The sequence below is a fragment of the Hermetia illucens genome, chromosome 1, assembly GCF_905115235.1.
Source record: "Hermetia illucens chromosome 1, iHerIll2.2.curated.20191125, whole genome shotgun sequence".
NCBI lineage: Eukaryota > Metazoa > Arthropoda > Insecta > Diptera > Stratiomyidae > Hermetia > Hermetia illucens.
Window position 1 is genome coordinate 74,524,110 of NC_051849.1, and position 18,175 is coordinate 74,542,284.

At 40.8% G+C, this 18,175-nt stretch overlaps 1 protein-coding gene across 1 annotated transcript; it reads left to right on the forward strand.

The window, feature by feature from the left end:
* Positions 1-4,505: 4,505 nt before the first annotated feature.
* LOC119653135 (calcium permeable stress-gated cation channel 1) lies at positions 4,506-15,265 on the forward strand. Its single transcript, XM_038057669.1, has 2 exons — positions 4,506-4,647; positions 12,055-15,265. The coding sequence occupies exon 2, from the start codon at positions 12,070-12,072 to the stop codon at positions 14,293-14,295; it is 2,226 nt and encodes a 741-aa protein (XP_037913597.1). The 5' UTR covers positions 4,506-4,647; positions 12,055-12,069; the 3' UTR covers positions 14,296-15,265.
* The last annotated feature ends 2,910 nt before the right edge of the window (positions 15,266-18,175 follow it).

Sequence of the window (18,175 nt, forward strand, 5' to 3'; positions counted from 1 at the left end):
TTGACTGGGTTGGTCGTATCAATTATCCTTTTGATACCATCCGCGTTTACCATAATTTTGATATTCTAAAACTGGCCCAAAAGTGACTGGACAATAATGCGCTTGTTGACCTATCTCCTCAACAAGAGATCCCAAGCTGAATAGTAGTTGGTATTCGTCATATTTAAATGACTAATTTGTTGAGCTGCTTCTCCTTTTACTGATGTCCGAAGATACTGCCACTTCTGTATACCAGAGAGTCTCCCTTTGTCGTGGACAGGAGACTTGAAGAGATTTCCGAATGAAATCTAGGCCGAACAAGTTCCATTGAATGCTGGAACTTTAATCCGTTGGTGGGTTTGGTTCAACTAAACTTTTGGCATAATCTGATTGCTACCGAACTACAAAATTGTAAATCGTATTCAGTTTTGGCTTCTTTGTATTCAGCCCAATACTTCTGTAGCAGCTCTTTGGTTTAAGCTGCAAGGTGGCTGTCTCCACAAGTTTTCGATTTCCGATGGAAGACTTCCAGAGTTTCTTAGAAGTATCGCTCGCTATGTTGAGTCTTTGAACACTTTTGAAACTTCCGTATGACTTTGAGGAATTCCTACAAATTGTGCTTCTAGGAGACAGTGATGGCAAAGTGATTTTCGCTGTTAGTTGTTACCACGCTGTTGCTATCAAATTCGATATGGTTTTAATATAGTTAACGAAGTTGTGTGCCAGGAGCCAAATACAGAACCAAGGTAATGGGTAACATTAATCTATTTGAGGTTGACGCAGAACATGAAAAGACAACTGCACAAACCTGCGTTCCAGCTTACCTCAACCAGTAGACAAAACGTTCTGAGGATGCAATCGGTAAAGGATGAAAAAAGTGTAGCGGAAAAAGCGTCTTGTATATGCCGCTTGCCCAGACTGTGACATGATCTATGTAGGGCTGGCAAAGCGGCTTGTCCACACCCGGATGTTAGAACACATAAAAGAGACCGAATCCGCAAGAAAGAGTGGCAACCCACACATAAACTCCGCGGTTGCCAAAGATGTAATAGAGGAAGGACACCGTTTGTCGTTGGATAACCCCGGTATATCGAGGGAAGTAAACGACGCCAGGAAACTAGACCCATAAGAAAGCCTTCACATTTCGAAAACTCCCCTCGAAAAAGGCTAAACACGGACATGGGCAACAACTTTTCTACCTTGGTGGGATCTTTCGGAAAAACTAGAAAGAAGCACAATTAGGAAACGATAATTACAGGAATAGCTTTAAAAACCCAAATCATAAGAAACAATTTCAGAAGATAAAACACTGCGGAAGGGGATAGTTGGTGCACGAAATACGTATTTGTATATATTTTAAATTACTAGCCATGAAGAACGTTATCATCAATACGGCCACAAACATATTTGGCCCCAGCCGCAAGAAAAGTCTGAATGGCTGCTTTGACGAAGGATGCAAGCTAGCAACGGAACGGAAGAATGTTGTATACCAAGTAATGTTGCATTCTCAGAGGAGGCGAGCATGCGCAGAGACTTATCATGAACTCCGGCGAGCCGAGAAGCGACTTCGCAGACGGTAAAAGGAAGCTCGAGAGGGTCAACAGGTCTGCGAATTCGAAAACTAAAATGAGCAACCGCACCAGGTGGGGAAGTTTTACCAACAAGTCAGCAGGATGAAGCCTTACACACCTAGATGCTCATCCTGCTGAGACAAAGAGGGAAATCTGATTTCCGACAGAATGGGCATATTAGGGGGATGGGTTGAGTACTTTGATGAACTGCTGAACAGCCGGAACATCGGCTTCAAAATCATAAGTTGCCAGGAGCCGATGGAATTACAGTTGAATTGGTTAAATATGGAAGCGACCAATTACACCAAGTGGTTCAACAACTTATGCTCAAGGTGTGGAACAGCAAATCAGCGCCTGGCGCCTAGCAACGAGACATTATCTGTCCCATACATAAAAAAGGAGATATCACACAGTGCAGCTATTATAGAAGAATTAAGTTGTTGAGTACCATCTATAAGATGTTCTCCGCTATCTTGCTAAGTCGGATAGCCTCATACGCCCAGAATATCATTAACCCGTACCAAAGAGGCTTCACTACAGGCAAACCAGAAACAGATCAGATTTTCTCTCCGCGACAAACGATGGAAAAACTGTTGGAATATGGACATCAGTTGCACCATCTTTCCATCAACTTTAAGTCCGCTTATATATGCTGGGGTAAAACAGCCATGAGAGAATTCGGTATCCCGGCGAAATTGATAAGATTAACTAGGCCGTCCCTGACCAATGTTCGAGGCCAGATAAAAGCAGCAGGATCAATCTCGAGACTATTCAACATCAACAACGATCTGAGGCAAGGAGATGCGTTATCATGCGTCCCTTTTAACCTGGCCATGGAAAAAATGATCCGTGATGCTGAGGTAAATGTGAGGGCTAAGATCTTCTTTAAGTCCACCCAACTACTGGCCTATGCTGACGATATCGACACTATGGGAAGAACAACCCGAGGCGTACAAACTGTCTTCATCCAGATCGAGCAGGCGACGATTGGCGCGAGATCTTGGGCTGCAAATCAATGAAAACGGTCAAGTCGCTTCGCTTTCAGCTCATTCGTACCACGACATTCACTCTCCTCATTTAATGAATGTTGGGGCGGATTCATCCATTGAAATTATGTCTTTCACAACGTCAACATGTCTCAACATGTCTTGTCTATAAAATTCGCTGTCGAAAATATCGCACCGGATCCATAAGCGATGCTCGAATCCTTCACAATCTCTCCAAAGTTTCATTTGGGTTATTGACCAACATTTCCTTCCTCTACAGAGGAAGAAGCGGCGTAGTTTTTAACTTTGGGTGTAAGGCCAAGAAGTGAAGCCCATGGACCAGAAAAGTGAGAGCTAGTTTCATTCCAGTTGAGCTGGTGGAGATCTTGGGCTGCACATCAATGAAGGCAAGACAAAATATGTGGTGGCAACGTCAGCACCGAAAACCAACCAACCAACAACTTCAAACTGCACTGGTCAAACGGGAAGAACAGAGATAGGAGAATACAACTTTGAGACCGTTGATAATTTCTCCTATATAGCGGCGAAAATCACAATCGATAACAGCTATGACAACGAAATCTGCGTGCGGTTCTTGGCAGCCAAGAGAGCCTATTTCAGCTTGCAAAAACTGTTCCACTCGAAACGTCTCACCATAGGGTCAAAGCTCTTACTGTACAAGACTACGATCTTGCCAGTCCTCATGTATTCCTTGAAAACTTGGCTGGTTTGCAAAAAAACTGCGAACTCTTGACCGTGTTTGAGAGAAGAATCCTCCGAAGAATTTTTGCCCCCCTACATGAGGATGGACGATTCCGTAGCCTACATAACGACGAAGTCCATGAGCGATACCATGACCGTCCGGTTGTGAATAAAATCCGGCTCAATAGGCTGCGGTAGGCGGGTCACTTAATCTCAATGGATGGGGATGATCCCACCCGGAAAGTCTATAAGGACAATATCTAAGGCAGAAAAAGAAGACGGGACAGACCCGGCCTAAGATGGAACGATGGCGTGGGAAGAAAGCCAGGCAGGGATATCGAATTCGTAGACCTCGGGGCAAAACCAGGTTGCCTGGAATTCCTTATTAAGGCGGGCCTAGATCGGATACCGGTTGTTGCGCCGTTGATGATGATTAGCCAATGAAGGAACATTTCGACTTAAAACACAATTGCGTCTATTGCATTTCGGTCGCCTCGAGGATAGTAGCGCAAAATCGATGTATGGGTCAATGACTTGCTTGTACATGCCATGGTGCAAGGTTAAGATCGCTGGTGTATTATTATGCAGAGACCACTGTGTACTTTGCAGGTGACTAGTAAAATTTTGCTTCGGGGCAAGAATTGTGTTGAAAAGTGTTGCTGAATGTGAAGGGTTGGTAGCTTGTCTCCTGAACAGTTAGATATTCCTAAAGTCAAGCTATAACAGTATTTACTTTTTATAAGTAAGTCACTATCATAAAACCAGATTTGTATCGTGATTTGACGTCGGATACCAGTCGACTCAGCTGTGAATGAGTACTTGAGTCTAATCAGGGTGATAATCTCGGATGAGCGCAATGCTGACCACATTGCCTCCTACATTATACTGTAGTGTACCGTTACGTTCTTAAGTGAACTGCTGTAATACACTTCAAGGCCCTGATTCAATATGTTGCGCCAACGATTATTATTAGGAAATTTTTGAGAATTGCATTCCTTGGCGTCTTTATTATGATTCGATTTCGGAGCGATGGATTAGAAACGGATTTTCTTTAAAAAAACTTGTGTCAAAATATTACAGAGCATTTACGAATGCATGAAAACTGCACACAAACTATACAATAACATTTTTATTCAAGTTTCCCTGTTTTCCGTTTTCAAATCTAGTTGCGCTAAATACTCAATACCTTCTTTAGATGATAATTTTTACCATTCTTGCAGATAATTCTAGTACAAAACCGCATTGCATCTCACTATTGTGAACAGATTTGATTTGACATCCAATTGGAAACTTCACCTTGCAGGCGAAAGTCATCTGTCAGATGTGTGCGACGTATGTGCTTTTACTATCTCTGGAAATTGAATAAAAAAAGGCCTCGCGAATAGTGTGTCGAACGGTAAACGATTCAGGTAACTAACGAAAATATTACTTTTATATCCTACTGCCGAAAATCGCGAAAAGACCGTGCTTAGTTGTGTATCACTTTCCCTACGTCAAAAAACATTCCACTTCATGTTATTGGCATTGTTTCTCTTTGGCCTTTTTGAGTGCTATTTTGAGTGGTTGCATATGTGTAAGATGTGTTGTACGGAAGACTGGTGGGTTGTGCGAGGGGGTTTAGTCACCGCTTGGAACGGTGTCACTAACGAATAAGCACCAAAGATAAGTCAATTATCTCTACCCGGAGTATGTGACTCAATTCGTTGATTGCGACCTGATAACTTGTGATAGTAATTGATCACACTCCGCGATTGCGAGCCTACATAGCGCTGCTGCGATTTGTGTTTGGTTCCTGATCAAGTGGAACGTCGAGGGCAAGCCATACGGGTGTATGTTATTTGGTCGGCGAATTGTTGAACTTTGTTATGTACGTTTTGCTGATTGGAAACAGCCCAAGGAAAATATGGAACAATGAAAATGATGCATTTTAAACAAACAGCGATAAGGAAATGAGCTGAAAACAAAGCCCTCTAAGCGCGCTCAAGGCTAGAGTACTCTCGGCTCGTTCACTCAGCCACATCGACCTGCATTCCATCCTATTGAACTTCAAACTTGATGCTGCCGTGATCGAACTGAAATCACGGTTTGGCCCGTGGGGAGCATTGACATATGCAAAGCATCAACGCACATTTGCCATGAATCGCCCCGCGCCCTTCTGTAATTCAATATGCGATTATGAACTTGACCACGTTTGTGGCTTTTCAATCGCAATATGTTGGATTTCTTTCTATTCTTCAATAAGTTGCATTCATAGAAAGGCACCCTCAACGGAATGAAGCTTAGCCGTGCAATGGTTTTACTTTCGGTGTCCAATTTACAAGAGAATCATGGAATGTAGAATAGAAGCAGACTTGAAGTGATTGTGGGAAAATTTTGTTTGAGATTTACATTAAACGATGGAACTTAAGGGTGTGATGGTATTCTGGAGGGCTGAGGCTGTATTTGGTATTTAGAAAAACATATTCTAATATTCTTAACGTATGTTGGCATTGGGGTGTATTCATTATGACAAGTCATTTTTGAAAACCATTATAAATATCAGCTACGCCACTATCTAAATCCATACGTTTTGATATGTATTCCAGCGTTAATTAACAGAAAGCGTATTCGCAAAATTTCAACTTAGGTTCTTCAAGGCAGACACAAAGCTCTTAAAGACTTATTGACATAGCAAGAGAAGGAAACATTGTGACCCGGAACTGTGGTAAGGAGGGACTTTATGTTATGTCATTTCCTCTATGTCCAATTAGTTATTAGAACAACAACTTAGTACTGGTGGCAGAAGGATTTTTATTGTAGATTGAATGTCGGATATCAATTGACTGACTTACTACATTGCTAGCTAGCGAAGCGTTACCGTCTTGAAATGAAGTGCTCTAATGCACTTCAAATAAATCAAATTAACGAATTGCAAGTTAAGCTGCAATTACGCGTCTCTTTAACGTCTCATAGCCAATCTTAACGCAAAATGCAAATGCAAAATTAGTTTAGGAAAATATACCTGGGCTAATATGAAAATGCCAACGCGATTACAATATTTTCAGTATTTCTGGGTGTTCGGATAAGCAGACTAATTGCAGCTTGCTCAAAAGATAACCATGATCGATAAAACTAAGGCAGTTGTTTTTTTCAGTTAATCTTTTTGCTTTTTAATAATACTGTGCTTTGTCATATCTGACGTGGCATTAGTTATGTAATCAAATTTCATTCCTTTTTGATTATGAGGCCGCGTTTACGCTAACAATTTCCTCCTAACTTTTGCAGAAACTCTGATGTGGAATGTGATTATATAACTGATATCTTGTTTCTAGCTTCTCCTAAGACATCGGATATTAGTGTCTGGTTACTGAAATGGCCAGTCTATTCCACTGATCCCATTTTCCGTTTTCCATTGTATGCAACTGAGATATTACGTGCCATCGTTCACAGCTCGCTGAAGTACGCTTCAAGTTTCGCCAGGATTCCCCGATGCACCTGTACTCCCTCTCTACTGTCCCACGCAGTTTTCTTGGGGCGACCCACTCGTCGGTAATCTTGCGAGAGAGGGATCTACCGCATGGCGTAGCCATTGCCACTTCCCGCTTCCGATTACATAGGGTGATAGACTTGTGCGCCAAGCGTGTTCTTTGTTTGAAATAGTGCCAAGCCAGCGTACTCCGATGATACGTCACAGACAGGGTTTTGAATTTTCGAGCGACAGGGGGAGGGGAATTAGTTTCCATGTCTCCATATGGTAACACAGAAAGTACACTAGCGCCGAAGAACCTCAATTTGATCTTGGTATTGAGATAATTGCATATCCAGATTTTAGACACGGACGCGTTCAGTGAAACCGTCGTCAAAAAGCGACGCAGTTGGATGAGTCTACGGAGAAAACATTATTTAATTAGCTTATTTTATTGCAAATTTTACGCCGATCACGAATATACCCCACATGATGGGTTATAAATTTACCGAAGAGAATCTACAGTTTTTGAAAAAAATGTCTTGCACTATTACCGTCATTAAAGCTACAATGAAATCAAACTTCTTTTTAAGGTTTCTTGTGAAATAAAACCTTATTAAAATCGATTCAATGTCTGCCTGCTCGTCTGTCAAAATTACATTTACTTGGAAACGGCTGAACCGATTGCCACGAAATTTGGTGAAAATAGGTGGTCTTTGTCTCTTTACATGCAGCGAGTGGTATCGTTTTGCATTGGATTTAAGGGGGGAGGGGCACCCATATATGAAAAGGGGGGATAGGATTTTTTTTATTAGAATATGGTCATGGGAGGTAAATGAAAGGACTTGATTATTACTTTACTTTATTTCTGGTATTGGGTGAAAGATAGGAGAGTGAGGGCTCGAAATGTGTGCCCTAAGAAGGGAAACAACTCTCGTTTTCCGAACCCATCCAGCCGAATCTGAAAAAAATCACAAGGTTGCATCTGTACGAAATCTAAGCCCCAAAATACATTCCGTTTTGATATCTGCTCAAATGAAGTGAATAGTAGTATATTGCCATATTTTATAAATTTACCCGGAAACCCCCTTAATTTCATCCTAGAAATACAAAATCAGTACAGGTAATAACATAGGATATAATTCTGAATTTCAACGCAATCGCAGGTCAAAATTTTACATTTCACGTAAATTTATTTCCCTCTAAGCCGTGCATGATCATATAAAGTGAACTTATGTATATAAACGGCGGGGTCCATGGGAACATTTTAGTTCTCCTTTTTTTTGCTCAGTTGCATGTCAGTAAGAATTACTTGAGACAGACACGTGTATGTATATATATGAGCATATTAAGTTTGCGGGTAGTGTTCAATAGGATAAACATGTATGTACGTTATTGCCGGTGGTATGTACTTTCAGTATATTTGTGTATTTAGGATGAGCCCAATATTTACCTCTTTGATATGTACATACATAAGTATTACTGGAGTTTAGTAAATAATGAATTTTTAGCTATGTACGAATGGAAAACAGTGCTTAGAAGGTTCCTCACATAAGAGCGAAACACAAAACCTTTATACCCGAAGCGTCTAGAGTTAATTCTTAATTTTTTGCTTTTCATTTTGTGCTTTCCCGATTGCTGCTTTATAATCCATTATTAGGGCTCTGTGTAAAACAATGCGTTGTTAAAATCAGTTTACTGTTTATTATGTAGTGACTGTCATAAATAAGTAAACAAACTCATCACTTTGGAAAGTCCTGTGAGTCTGCGTTTGTTATTTCCAAAGATAGAGGATGCATATCTGAAGGATGAGTACGCGATGGGTGTGTTTGTGTACATTGAAAAGGTGCTTAACTGTGCACCTTTCCAAAAACTGGTGCTGTTGTGAGCTGCAGTGGGTGCCGATCGCTCCCTAACAGCACAAGCAACGAAAGGCTGCCCACAAGGAGGTGTGCTATTGCCACTTCTGTGGAGTATGCTAATCAATTAACTATTATATGAATTGCAAAATTTGCGAATACGCGCTCAAGCTGATGCTGATGACACGGGCGTCATTTGATAGACAGGCATGGACTTTCAATTATTCCAAATAAAACCACAATGATATTATTTACAAAAAGGAGAAAGCTGGATAGACCTTACCCTTGAGATGAAGGATACAATCCTTTACCTCTCCGAAGAAGCGAAATATCTTGGAGTCACTCTAGATAAAAAGTTTCTTTGGGGCAAACATGCAGAGGTAAAATTGAAACGAGTTCTCTTAGCCTATTAGCTGTGCGGACAGGCTCAAGCCTCTTGTAGTAATATGTACGTTGTTATCATTAGCCTGATGTTCGCTTATGCATCCGTAGTGTGGTGGATTAAGGTAAGACAAAAAAGTTTTCACCACAAACTAGCCACACTGCAAAGAACTGTGTGTTTGGGTTACGAGAAGTGGGCTTTTTCTTTGGGACAATTGTAATGATAAGAGTGGGAATAGGAGATCAGGTCGATCATCCTGAGTGGCCTGATCTCATATTCCCACTCTTATCATTACAAATGGCGCCCAACGTTGGTTAGTATATTACTACTTTTTAGAAATTTACTGAAAAAACCCCCTTAAATTCATCCTAGGATTTCCGAATTTCGTACCAGCATAGAAGACAATATTTCGTACATACATGCTAAATTTCGTGGAAATCTGGCAATTAACGCCAAAGTTATAGCAGTTCAAACTTCCAAAGCCATGCAAATCAGATGCTGACGTCATAATTACCCGGAATAATTGACATTCGCATGGAATAATAAAGTCGCATTTATGAGGAATCTATTTATCTGCAGCCCTTTTCAAGGTTTTGTGTAAAACACTTATGTGAAATCTAATCTTCGAGAGATGTCCCATTCCGGTATCTGCTCAAAAAAATTACTAATAGTATATTATCAACTTTTAGAAATTGACTAAAAAACTCCCCTTAAGTTCATCCTAGGTGTACCAATTTTGCACCGACATAGAGGACAGTCTCGTGCATACACGTGCCAAGTTCCATGAAAATCCAACTATTAGTGTCAAAGTTATAGAAGTTCAAACTTATCAATTTCGTGCTAATTAACAGCATCCTAAGCCATACAAATAAGATGCTGGCGTCATAATTAACGAGAATAATTGAAATTCGAGTGAAATATTAAAATTCCATTCAAGAAGAATCTAATTCTCCCTAGCCCTTTTTAAGGTTTTGTGTAAAACAAAACCTGATTAAAATCGATTCAATGTATGTCTGTCTGTCTGTCACACGCATTTTTTATATTTGATGGTGGTTAAATTGTTGGCATTTGCTAATAATATTAAACTCAGAGTGTGAAGCGTATGAGGTTGACTATTTCAATACAGGGCTTTCCATCAAATGATTTATTTAAATTACTTTCTAAAAAATAGATGCCAATAGAATTTTTAACTATGTGACACGGAACTGTCAGGCTCATCGCTCCTCACATATCTTCTTTTTCTTCAGCCTTCAGTTCACAAGCAGGGTCGGCTCGTCGTGATCGGTTTCGTCATTTTATTTTATCAAATGCCTGATCAGGATGTAATTGGGAGACCTTCAGATCCCCATCCAGTGTATCATGCGACCATTGTTTTGGCCGGCTTTTTGGTTGCTTACCATTGACTTCCATGATCTGACCAATACTGGTTGTTGAATTCTCGTTAGCGTGAATTACGTGACCACACCATCGAAAACGCCTCTCTTGCAGTTTTTCCACGATCGGTGCAAACTCATATCGATCGCGGATATTCTCATTTCAGACGTGATCAAAGCGCCACCAGTGCAATGCAACATTTTCGTCCCCATTACTGCAAGACGCCGTTCATTGTCCTTTATAGTCAACACTCAAACTATAGAGAGCGACAGACGGACGACATTGCAGTAAATTTTAGATTTGGGACGTGCGCTGATACGTCGATCACAAAGAACACCAGTTGCGGAATGTCACTTCATCCAGGTGGCGTTAATGCTTGAAACATTTCCTTATGCAGTTCTCCTGGCTGGTAGCATTGACTCGAGATATTTAAATCGCTCAGTTCTTTCAATGGCAGTAATCTGCCCCTCCAGATATTTAAATCGCTGAGTTCTGGCAATGGTGGTAACCTGCCCAGAACTGAGCGATTTAAATATCTCGGGTCAATGCTATAAGCCAATGGAGAACTACGTTATGCTCCTCACATAGTGAAACACAAAACCTTTTATACCTGAAGCGTCCGTTTTCCCGATTTGTTTTATAAATGGGTTCCCTTTTCTGCTCATCCGCCCTTGCTTAGCCTACACAGACGACCTATTTCATCCCCACTGTACCGTGTCGTCTTGCAATCAAATTCAAACACTATGGTCCATTGGTGCTCGATAGGTAAACTGAACCTTTTTCAAATTTTGTCGCGTTCAGAAGCGGGGTCGACAAAATTAACATCAACATCCTTCCCCTACTATCTAGGTAGACAACTTCTATCATTTCTGAACTGGTTTCAATTTCTACTTCCTCAACGTCGTCAATTACGCTTCTACAATGTCTGGTCCTGCAACAACATAGCCTTGATATGTGATTTGATTTTCAAGCCCTGTGCCAGATGGACTGTTCTGCCTCATCGAATATTATATTCTGAATTGCTTCCAGCAACATAACACGAACATTTTCGAAGTTTCTTTCTTTCTACTACTACTACTCTCCGATCCGGAGTTTATGCCGACCTTACCACGCCCTTCAGCTTGGTTCCTTGGAATATGTGTCTTTTCTTAGTTTTAAGTTATCATTAAATAAAGGAATCATTATTTTACCGCTTTTGAATATCATCAATTCTAATATTCATCCAGACCTGCGAATATCCTGATTCTTAGGGTGTTCTAAGAGCTTTAATCTAAGTGTTTGTACCCAATATTTTGCCATCAAAGATTGAATTGAATTTCCATTAAAATATACTCACTCGCACTGATGAAGAGAACAAGTTCTTGCCAAAGTATGAATATATGCATGAATAAAAATTGTGGTAGAGACGAAACGGCGCTCCAATTTGAAAATATTTTATTTGATTTTTCATCCAATACCACGGGCATAACAAAACAGGTGCTAACACTGTGATTTCCTGAGCGAGCAGTAAAACTGCAGTCGGTATATCTAGTAAAAGTTTTGGCACTATCCCCATACATGAGTCAATTTTAACTGGAGAAAAAGGTTTCTTCTTAGTCATCCGCCAAATTTAAATTTTCTTTAGTAAAAACCAAGGCACCGAAGTTTTCAGCAAAGAAACATATTTCAAATAAAAACTTATACTGCAGTCTTTATTTATAATGAAAGCAAATTCAATTCTGCTTTTTATTTCTTAAACTTAATCTATATTTTCTAGCACATCGTCAACACAATGGAGAATGATACGGACCCCTTCACACCAGCTCCAGGAAACTGCCTAATCAAGATCAACAAAACAGCCATCATAACGAACCTATACGAGGGTATTCCGGAAACATTAATCCTTAACGTAATTGGCTGGGTTCTTCTTATCTTACTTTTCACCATACTCAGACATCAAGCATGGGATTATGGACGCCTTGCTTTGGTAAATAGTCATGGAACGAAAAAACGCTGGACGCAATTGTTTTATGCCCACGGCAAAGATGAACCACAAACGCCTGATGCGAACCCCCCGAACAATCAGCCACCAATTGATCGCGGCCTATTTTCATGGATGTGGGTAACGTTAAAGTTGAAAAAAGAGGAAATCCTCGCACATAGCGGTCCTGATGCTGTTCATTACCTGTCATTCCAACAACATTTGATGTTGGTTATGGCCATCATTACACTTGTGTCCATTGTGGTCATCTTGCCAATCAATTTCCAAGGGACACTGAGCGGTGATGTAAATTCTTTTGGCCACACAACTATATCGAATTTAGAACCGCAATCTCCATGGCTATGGGTTCATGTGTTTGTTGCTATTGCATATGTCCCGTTGGTTGTGTTGATAATGCGCCGCGCATCAGGTCGAAACGCTTTCAAGAAAGCTCCCTGCCGAACTATAATGGTCACACACATATCAAGCAACGATCGAAACAAGTCTGAGATTCGTAACTATATTCAGCAGTTATTTCCAGATGTTAACATTGAAGATATTCAACTAGCCTTCAACATAAAGAAACTAACGAAAAAGTATGCAGAATACGAACGGTGCGTAGAGGCGAGAATTTATTGCGATAATAATCGGGACAGACGATCTATCCGGGTCACCCCAGTTTGGTATTCATGCAACACAGTGGACGCTTTTGAGTACTATCAAAAAGAAGAACGGAATCTAGCGGGAGAAGTAGCGAGGCTTAGAGCATCAGCGTTGAATGAACCTTTAGGAATCGCGTTCATCACTGTCTCTACAGTAGAGGAGGCTCAGAGTGTTATACAGCATTTTCGTCCAGGAACTTACAGGGACTGGCAGTTGGCATTTGCTCCACAGCCGCTAGACATTTTCTGGGAGAATCTGAGTGTAAGCACGCGCAGATGGTATGTGAAGTGGATTGCTGTGAATTTATGTTTGTTCATTGTATTGTTTTTCCTAACAACACCAGCTTATATTGTTAATCTTCTCGATTTCTTATCACTATCCCAAGATGATCAACAGAAATATAAAGTTAGCCCAGTAGTATCGGAATTCTTGCCAACTTTGATGCTTTGGACGCTGTCTGCGTTGATGCCAGTCATTGTAGCATATTCAGACAAATGGCTGTCACACTGGACCCGTTCACGCCAGAACTACTCAGTGATGACTAAGACGTTTGGATATTTGCTATTCATGATTCTGATTTTGCCTTCATTGGGGTTGACTAGTGCCCAAGCTCTTCTTGAGTGGACAGTGCAGGGCAAAGATCAGTATCGCTGGGAATGTATATTTTTACCCGATAAGGGTGCATTCTTTGTGAACTACGTGATAACCGCCGCGTTTATTGGTACTGCTTTGGAATTAATTCGGTTTCCTGAGCTGATTGTTTATGTGTGGATGCTATGTACGGCCAGGTCCCGGGCTGAGATCCAGTATATACGTAAATCTATTCTGATAGAATTTCCTTTTGGTATTCACTATGCTTGGACGGTCATGGTCTTTACGACAAGTGTTGTCTACAGTGTTGCTTGCCCTCTGATAATGCCATTCGGCATGGTTTACATTTGCTTTAAGTATGTGGTTGACAGACATAATCTGTTCTTTGCTTATGGCCCTAGCAATATGGTCAGCCGAAACGGTGGGAAGATTCATTCAACTGCGGTAACCATGACGAAGTTCTCTGTTGTACTACTATTGACTATATTGGCGGCGATGGCGGCTATACGTCGGCAAGGATTCGACGCCCGAGCAATTGTTCTTATTCTGTCGCTTTGTATGTCACTTACTCTATTTGCTTTTATGTCGCCAATCAAACGCTGTACAATGCGACGCCCAAGTATTTCCAATGATCGTGCTCCTGCACCTCTATATGTGGCCGACGTTTTGTTCGCAAGGCAAACCGCTACAACAGACCATGCCACTTACTCTGGCTATGGGTCCGACACACGAATTGAGTTGAATTCAGAGAATGGGGGTGATAATTCGTCTGTGGATATTTAAGAGCTTTGAACTGACATGTGGCAATTTGAAGTGCAGTAGAACTCGTAATGATTTTTCGATTCCGGGAGACTTTCAACCTAACATTACGTATAATCCCTATCGTACAGAAACTCGCATTGTATTGTAGACGTTAAAACATAGACTATATGAACGTGTAGTGTTCAAGATCACATCATAATCTCTCTGCGCTTGCTTCAGATTAATGGAGCATGGAGCAGACGACTCATTAATTTTCGCCATAACGACACCATCTTAAATCTCAGCATCGCATTGAAGTTTACGATGCTATTATAGTCATAGATTGTTGCACCAAATGCGATAATACACCCACATGACAGTTGAGAAATTTCTCTAAGCCTAGTTAATCGCAAATGGTTATTTTTATGGCATGCAGCCGAACAGACAGTCGAAAGTTCACAATTTGTATACACTCCAGCGTTCGGTTGCATGCTGGAAGCGCATGTCTCTTCTTAATTGAATTCCGATCCAACGCAATTCTACTGCATGAGAAATAAGCGCATTGAACTAAGGTGCCTCCAAGCAAGTGTATTTACGCATGCAAAGCCTTCTACTCCGGCTGCACTCTGCATAGTAGCATATGCACGTGAGTTTAGTATTCAATTTATATTCATCCAATCGGTATTACTTTGATTCGTCTTTTTTAAATGCAAATAGTTATTTAACACGAAATTGCTTTCATGTATTAAAATGAAATTCCTATTAATATCCGGCTAAGCCAAGAATTAGAAAAAAAGTTAGTAAACTTATCGAAAAGGAAAACGTGGACGAACTTGAAACGACTACACACATGTAAAAACTGTAAGAGGAAATATGAGATTTTTTTAGGAAATTTCTCTTGTGATTTCATTTCCTAATTATTGTATTTTTTAAAAGTTGTATATATTATAATACATGGTAAGGATCTAATTGATTAATGTATATTTAATAAATATATTTTATTTATACTCTAGACCAATTGAATTTTTTATTGCTTGTCATCATTATTGAAAGTCTGAAGCATATCTAGGACCAGGAAGAGAAAACTTGCCCGAAAATCTCAACCTTTGAAGTACCCCAGAATTCACTAGTAGACCCGAGATTTTCAGCAACTATAACCCGATACACTGAAATTTAAGCTAAATAAATTCCTACAATAAGGGTGCCTAAAGCACAGGAAGATGGAAGCAGAGGAACTCTTTAAAGGGTAAAGAGTTACATACTCTGAATTCACTGCGGCTTTGAGCGGAAGGAAACTTCAATTGGAGGAGGAGAAACTACAGACTGAATGTCACCTGCCAGAACTTTCGTTTGCGCCTCTACCAAGCAAAGCGGAAGAACGTGAACCTGGAGATGTAAACGGAACGCAGCAGACTCCACAGTTAGCGGTGGTTTTCATTAGTGGAGTGTCCGGATAGCTGAGTGGTTAGAGCGCAAGGCTGTCGTACGCGTTCAAATCTCACTGGTGGCAGTGGAATTTGTATCGTGATTTGACGTCGGATACCAGTCGACTCAGCTGTGAATGAGTACCTGAGTCAAATCAGGGTAATAATCTCGGGCAAGCGCAATGCTGACCACATTGCCTCCTAGTGTACCGTTACGGTCTTGAATGAAGTGCTCTAACACACTTTAAGGCCCTGATCCAACATGGATTGTTGCGCCAACGATTATTATTATTATTATAAATTCCTGGAACTGTAGGAACCAATACCTTGGCCTCCGGAAGTTTTCGTCTCCATTCTTCTCGGTCGAGTGAAAACGAGTAGCGGATAACTTGCAATCTCCATTGAATCCTCCCCTCTGATTCTGGATTTTTCAAGTTTTCTTATTACTATGCCTTTGAGTAGGCGCCTGAAATTCCTTCTGTTGTCGATGTGCTCTGCATGGCCTGCTCACTGGAGCTTTCGGATCTTAATATGAATGACAGCTTCTGGTTCTTCGTGTGATGGGTACCACCCACTGTTGTATCTCATTCGCCATCTGTAGTTCATCCTCACTGGGCCTAAGATTCCCCTGAAAACTTGGCGTCGAGACGCATGACAGATTGAATCAAATTTTTTTATGTTATGAACTTTATTTTTCAGAATTAACGCTAAGAGGTGGAATGTTTCGTTGGCAAACATTATCCTGCCCTTTATGATAGTGGTGCCTACGTACACAAAACTGTCCACTTGTTCGAAGCTGCAACTATTTGGTGTCGTGATTTGCCTGGTTGGCGTTTTTCTTCTGGTTTGTGTCATGATTTTGGTTTTCTCTTAGTTTAGTTATTTCGACTTCCTTCACTGCTTCATCGAGCTTCAAAGGGACTCCTTCGTGCTCTCTTTTGATCGTGCCAGGTTATTTACATATATCTATGATTCGTACAGTAGGGTGTCATTTAGATCCACTGGCATCTTTCAGATTACAAACTCCAGGATGATGTTAAATAATGTTAGGGCGAACTCATCGATCTCTGTGCCGCTTGCTATTTAATTTTGTATCTTTACTTGAACGCTAGACTTATTCGTTGTCGTTCTGATGAGTATAATCAGTTTGACTGGAACTTCAAATTTAAATTCGTACAGTGCCGAGCGAACGAGAGTGCTGTATGCCCGTGTGAAGTCAAGTCACCATAATTCCCACGATATAGATATACATTTCGGGGTAGAACTCTAAAGAGTACTCTTCTCCCTCTTGCCAGACTTATGGTAATGTGCTTTTGTACTCTGGAAAGCCGAGTGGTAGCAGACGCCAATTCCGTGTTCTGCTTCTGACGACTACCGCAGGGGGCGCTCTCTTAACATGAAAGCCAGTTTCCGACAGACTTCTGTCTGCCAGATTCCGGTCCAGATTAAGGAACATCACAATTGTACCGTGCTTTGCACAGACGGAGACTTCGGATATAGTGGAGAAACATTCTTTCTAAGAACAATTATCTGCAGTTCAGGAGAGACTTCCTAACTAAAATTCCGAAAGAACTTTCTATAATATGGTTTGCAGTCCCGAGCCTCTTATTGCACTTCATTTTTTTAATCCTGGATAGCTATATCATTTGGGAAAGGTTTCATCAAGAATCACATCATTTTGAAACTACCGTCTCCAAAGAAAAAACATGTTCTCACCCTGGTAATGGTTTTGGCTTTGCTAATCAACGAATTTTTGATACAGAGGAGTTCTTTGGAAAATTGTGTGTGCCTTTTCTATAGAAACCGACATTAATCACTACAAACTTATAGTGTAGGCCTACTATGGCAAGCAGAACTACGGAGAATTTCTAATTTTAAATAAAAGTATGTTTTGCGGTGATTCAGCGATTCAACAAAAAATGACACAATGCAGCTATTCGCAGGTTTTTTCATTTAAATGTATAGATACCGAGGGCTACTTGCACCCTTCCTTAGTGCTGCACACCTAAATAATTGTTTCATGCACTTTGTTCGGAGTAAAACTAGAATACTGGTCATTACCCGCTGCATGGCTGCACTCGGAACGCCTGACCGTGCTCTTTATGCACAGGATTTGAAAAACGCAGAGGGAATGGATTGGACATACTCTGAGAAAGCAGCAAAAAACGCAAGGCAGGCTCTTACGAAACAGAGGGCACGGGAGATGTGAGTACTCTACGTACTACATGGAACAGAACGGTGTTGAAAGAATTGAAAGTTTATCGCCAAAATTAGAAATACCCGCGATAACGCAGGACAGATCCTGCTGAAGGGACTTTTTGGAGCTCGTGTGCTCTAATTTGGAACGAAACAGGACATGATTGAACATATTTCCTTCCTAGTCATAGGGGTTCTCAGACAAATTTTCCACTTTTTAAACCATCTTCGGATTTTTGTTACGCAACGGCGCGAGATCTTGGTCTGTACATCAAGAAGGCAAGATCTTGGGCTGAACATTA